The sequence below is a fragment of the Bufo gargarizans genome, chromosome 8, assembly GCF_014858855.1.
Source record: "Bufo gargarizans isolate SCDJY-AF-19 chromosome 8, ASM1485885v1, whole genome shotgun sequence".
NCBI lineage: Eukaryota > Metazoa > Chordata > Amphibia > Anura > Bufonidae > Bufo > Bufo gargarizans.
This window is the reverse complement of record NC_058087.1, coordinates 197,170,126-197,175,611: the sequence shown is the minus strand read 5'-3', so window position 1 is coordinate 197,175,611 and position 5,486 is coordinate 197,170,126. Positions and strand designations below refer to the sequence as shown.

The window sequence follows — 5,486 nt, the reverse complement described above, 5'->3', positions numbered from 1 at the left end:
CTTTTCAAACACTTGTGATAAAGACTGGTACCGGAGTGAGTATTAGTGTATGGAGGAATAATATTGAACATCAACTTGTTCCAAGCAAATCCTTACACCTATAGGGATCTTATTTATACCGATACTCTCAAATTTAATATATTTTTATCCATTTTTCATTTTTTTTCTGATTATTCTACCATTTTACTATTTATACTATTTTAATTATTATTAATACCACCTATACCGCTTAAACAACTCATCTGCTCTTTTACTGTCGATATTTCATTGCTGATATTATATTGCTGATATTTTATTGCTGATATTATATTTTGATTATTTTTGGTGTGTTTCCATAAAGATCCCTATACTTTATGAGTGTGCCCCACTTCTATTCTTTATAGCTCTTAGTTTATACTAAAGGTTTTCTTTAGGCTGGAAAGAGCCTGTTCTCGTGTAATATTTCTCCAGTCATCAGGCAGGTCAGCTGGTTTGGCTTCATATTCTTCCGCAAATTCTTCATTAAACTTAGCAAAAACGTACTTCCAGTAATCTGAGGACTCCATGCTGGAGTCGGGTTGGATGGCCCAGTTTGGATAGTAAGTGCGATAATCTTTGTATGGATGAGATTTCCAATCTGTGTCTGAATTTTTGAAACACGTTGTAGACACAACAGCCGTGCTACAAATATATGTCACCAGAGAATTGATTTCTTCGTATCTGAACATTCCCAAACCGTTAGGTCTGTGAATAGATGCAAAGTGCTCCTTATGGTCAGCTCCTCCGGCCTCACAGGGGACTTTACAGAATGGACACTGATGTCCACATCCAATCACCTTCCTGAACAACTCATCCTGAGGCTTCAATGTCAACTTGGAAAGCACAGAATTAATAGTCATGGACCTCAGCTCTGATAAGATTTGCGTTTTGGTGTTCACGAGGAACTGTTCAACATGAGAAGAAAACTGCTCAACTTTCAATGTGTTATGGAAAGTGATCACATTCAGCTCTTTCTGTGGAATTACCAATTCTGTTTTCAGCAGTTCGACAAATTGTTTTAAAAAACCTGGAACAGTGTTTGACCTCAGACAACGGTCATCATTTAGGACATCTTTGATGTTTTTATCAATAAATGAGAGAAGATCTTTTTCCAGAGTCTGCAAACGTAATGGATTCCGGTATTTGTCGGTGATGTAACCCAAGATCCATGATTTGGAAAATGTTTCGTATGAGTTACTATATTCAACATATTCTTTAAATGAATTTTGTTGTAATAGCTTCTCCAAGACTGTGCATTGGAAGAAACTTCTGCTACTAAAGGTTAAATTGTCTGAATCAGTCATAACATCATCTACTATTTTTTCACCAAGATGTTTGAAAATATATTCGGTTAACGCTGGTCGGAGGCAGAGATCACAGAACCTTTCCGCCCTGCTCCGGCATTCGTCTTTTTTTTCTAATATACTTAAAAATGTGGAAACATATTGAGGTTTTAGCTTATCCAGGCAGAGCTTTGGGTCGTTCTCTTCAATGAACTTATCATGCAAATCCTGAAACTCTTTGGCAGCTTTTCCAAAAATGAAGAGCTTAATGTCCAACTCAAACTGGGTTGTGTAGTGAAGGTTCTTCACATGCTTACTCTGCAATTTTTCATTGATCATGTGCAATAACTCCTTACAATACACATCAGCATAATTTTCAGATGTATTGACCTTTTCTTTGATATATTCTTCACACCTCTTAGTCATTAAAGTTGCAAAACTACCAATCTTGTCATAAAGCTCATCACAGACAAAAACTGACAAAACCTTTAGAAAAATGAGAGATCAATGTAGCTTTTATCTATTGTAAAATGTATCTTCTGATATTTCAGCAGGTTTTTCATTTTGATTAATATTTCATTGATGTGAGGGCCTTTATTGCTCATGTCATTCTTCAGTTGTTGTAGGAGGACTTGTTCAACTTCACGCCTATTCAATGGCTTAAGCTGTAAAGCTGACAAGGTCTTTGTCCACATAACTTCAAACTCTTGTTTGATTTCTTCGTCACTCAGCGCATGGTTTTTCTCTCTGCAGATTTGCAGGAGTTGTGTTATTTTCTCTTCAATAAGCTTCTGACTTTGATTCTGCATATTCTGAATTTCCAACTTTCCTTTCTGAATGGAAACCGCTTCATCATATTTGTTAAGAGCAATGCTTCCATGTTCTTTTCGCAGGTTTTTTATATCTCTTTGGAACTCTACTTTGTACCTTTCCATGAGATTAGCATCTCCAGAATTATCAAAATACTTTTCTAATGCTGCCATCATTTTATTTTCTTCCTCCAGTAGAATATCCTGGAGCTCACTCTTGTTCTTTTCAGATACTTCTGTAGATTGATTTTTAATAAGATTTTCCATTCTGATCGACCAGTCATGGATTTTTTTTGCAAATTCCCATTCCCAGTTTATGTACTCTATGTTTAATTTATTGTAAGCTTTGGCCACCAGACTATTTCTGAAACTGTAGATGAATTTCTCATGTTTCACAGCTTTCCACAAGCTTTCTATCCAGGTAATAAAATTAGGGATGTTAGATGCTTTTTGATGAGATTTAAGGGTTTTCATAGATTCAAACAAATATTTCTTCAGTTCAAAGACACTTGCACTGTAGCCAAGATTTACTGGAGCCATTGGCGGGTCCCCCTGCCATAGCCCAGGAATGTACCAGTTGTGTTTTTCAATATCGTAGTCCATCACATCATTGAAATTTTTGATGCCATCTCTCATCTCCATTTTTGCTGCAATATTTGTCATTTCATTCAATTGGTCCAGAAGTTTCTTCCTGTCTCTCATATTCTTCTCAAAGGCAGACACATCACTCACATTCTGATGGACAAACTGACAGCTCGGCTTCTTGCCAAGTTCTTTCATCCTGAGAAATGCATGGACCACTATCTGTAAAATATCTTTCATTTCTGATGTATTTTCCATGGCCATGTTGACTATGGTGATGTCACTCAACCCAACCACTAATGTGGCCAACTCATTGTCATGTTCATGACTGTCATCAAGAGAAGCCAATTCTGGAGCTTTTAATCCTTCAGTGTCAACCACTAGAATAAAATTACAGTCCAGCTCTTTCTGGAAATCTTCTTCCAGCTTAATAAGGGTCATGAAGGCCCCTCGTGTGCAGCGTCCACTGGCTACAGGAAACTGAAGACCAAACATGGTGTTGAGAAGGGTGGACTTCCCTGTACTCTGCACCCCCAGCACAGTTATTACTTTCATCCTGCATTGTCCTCCAGTCTTCTTATCCAGCTCATTTAGGACATCAGTTATCCACTGTAAAGGAATATTGGAGGCATCTCCATCAATCAGCTCCAATGGGAAGCCATCCAGAAGCAGGTCTGCAGCGATTTCTGGTAGATTATAATATTTCTTCTGGTCCTTGTTAATTATATTTTGTTTTACCACTGAACATTCAGCTTCATAGAACTGCCCCAGCTCCCGCAAGAAGTGCTCAATCCCAAGCGAGCTATCAGACATCTTTTGATCCAGTTCCTTAAGCTCTTCTGGACTATATGATTTAGTGGCTATTTTCTCCTTGTATTTGGCCTGTAGAGTAGACAGATTGCCTCGAGCAATTGTATCGAGCCTCAGTTTCATCCACTTAAGGAAATAGTGTTTTTCTACCTGTGACCTATCAGTCATGACTTCAGTAAACAGTTTTATACCACTTGGTGTTTGCTGCTGATACTGCTCTTTATGAAGTGCATTGTGTCTTTGTAACAGTTCAGACTGATATTTTTGTGGATCTTTGTCTCCTTGTTTCTTCATTCTGCAGCATTCTTTCTCTAACTTAGACAATTCCTTCCAAAGTTCCCTCTGTAATTTCATGGTCTTCTTCTTGTAATCAGCTATGTCTTGGATTTCTTTGATGATCTTGTTAGCAAACCCACTTGCTTTCTGACATTCTGATGAATCTTCATCTTTAACCAAAGAAAGTTCTGAGAGCCCTTTGGAAATGTCCCTCAATTTAACCGTTTCATGATGACTATTTAAAATCTGTTCAATCTTTCTTTGAATTTTTTTGGTCATGGAAGCTTCATTCTCATTTTCAGTCTTCACAAGAACACATGGGGTATCACAGTTTAGAAAAGGTAAAAGCTCCTGTAGAAATATGACCGTCTCTCTGATAACATGTTTGTTGGGGCCTGGTGTAAGAATGAAGACAAACTTCGTTTTCAAGTCCATACAAGATGATAGCCTTTGGATTTCTCGTTCACAGATATTTTCAATAAAGATGAACACAACTGAGGAGACGTGGGTCAAGAACAAGAACGATTCCCAGTTGGACTCCAAGTCTCCACGTAGATTGGTTACTGCAATGGGCTCAGGATAGATATCAGATTTACCAGAAGGAAAGTACCAGGACATTTCCACCAGCCCTTCAGATATCTTTCTCTCCATATTCCCTCCTTCCATGTTGTCATGTATGAAGAAATCGTGATGTTGTTGTTCTGGATTCAGAATGTGGTTAAGGGTTTTAGATTTGGATAACTTATTTTTTCCAAGTCTGACAAATGAAAAGATTGGCATGTCAATATTCACAATGTTGTCTTCTCTGAACCCTTTACTGTCTGTTAATGACTCAGGTCTCCATTTCTTCACAATATCTTTTAATGCCCAAAGCATGAGGGTGCCATTAGGACCATCACCAGGGGGCAGCAGCAGAGGAACAGCAAATTGGCACATGGACATCTTTGTTATAATCTCTTGTTGTAGAAACCTGTCTGAGCAATGAAGAAGAACACAGATAACATCGAGTGGGTGGATGGAAGGAGTCTTTACTGCCTCTGGGATGTTTAAGATGGCAATAAGATTATTTTCTGCAAAGGCCTCTGATTCAGAATGAGAGACATCAACCAAAGTGTTTCTAGCAGTAATGTTGAGAGACATGATCTTCCTCAGGACACTCCAGCCTATTTCCTCCTTCTTTTGAGGCTTGCAGTCTTTTAGAGTTTGTGGTCCAATGCACAGAGCATCCCTCAACGTCAGCTTGGTGTGTACTAACTTCTCCATGTCCAGATCCCTCACAAGGTCTCCAAAAGCTTTTCTTCTCCCTATAAAAAAGAAAAAAAAATCAGCTTCCTCACTTGCTGTCCTCCACAGCCTCCTCTCTGACCGACCAACCCTAAGTGATACAGAACCTGTAATTGGCCTCCTGCATATAAGTTGTTATACACCCGTCAATCTGATATTGATTACATATCCTGAGTATAGATCATCAATGTCTATGCCTAGATAACCCCTTTAATGTACCTTGGCCTTGTGTCTGCATCTGTTTGACTAATGAGTTTGTTAAGTATGCTATATAGTTCCTGAGAATGTGATGCAAGTGGGGCATACATTGAGAATGTCAGCCTCTGTGTTGAAATCTCCATCCACATCATTATCTTCATTACTTGTCTAGCTTTAACAGTGGCTGTTCTACATAAGTGTATAGCTGTGGACATTTATGAAGAGT

The 5,486-nt window shown here is 38.4% G+C and overlaps 1 protein-coding gene across 1 annotated transcript; it reads right to left on the bottom strand.

Moving 5' to 3' along the window:
* Positions 1-303: 303 nt before the first annotated feature.
* On the bottom strand, positions 304-5,041 carry LOC122944493 (up-regulator of cell proliferation-like). Its single transcript, XM_044302835.1, is given in 2 exon segments — positions 304-1,795; positions 1,798-5,041. Coding segments are annotated over 2 exon segments (4,653 nt in total). The 3' UTR covers positions 304-386.
* Positions 5,042-5,486: the final 445 nt, after the last annotated feature.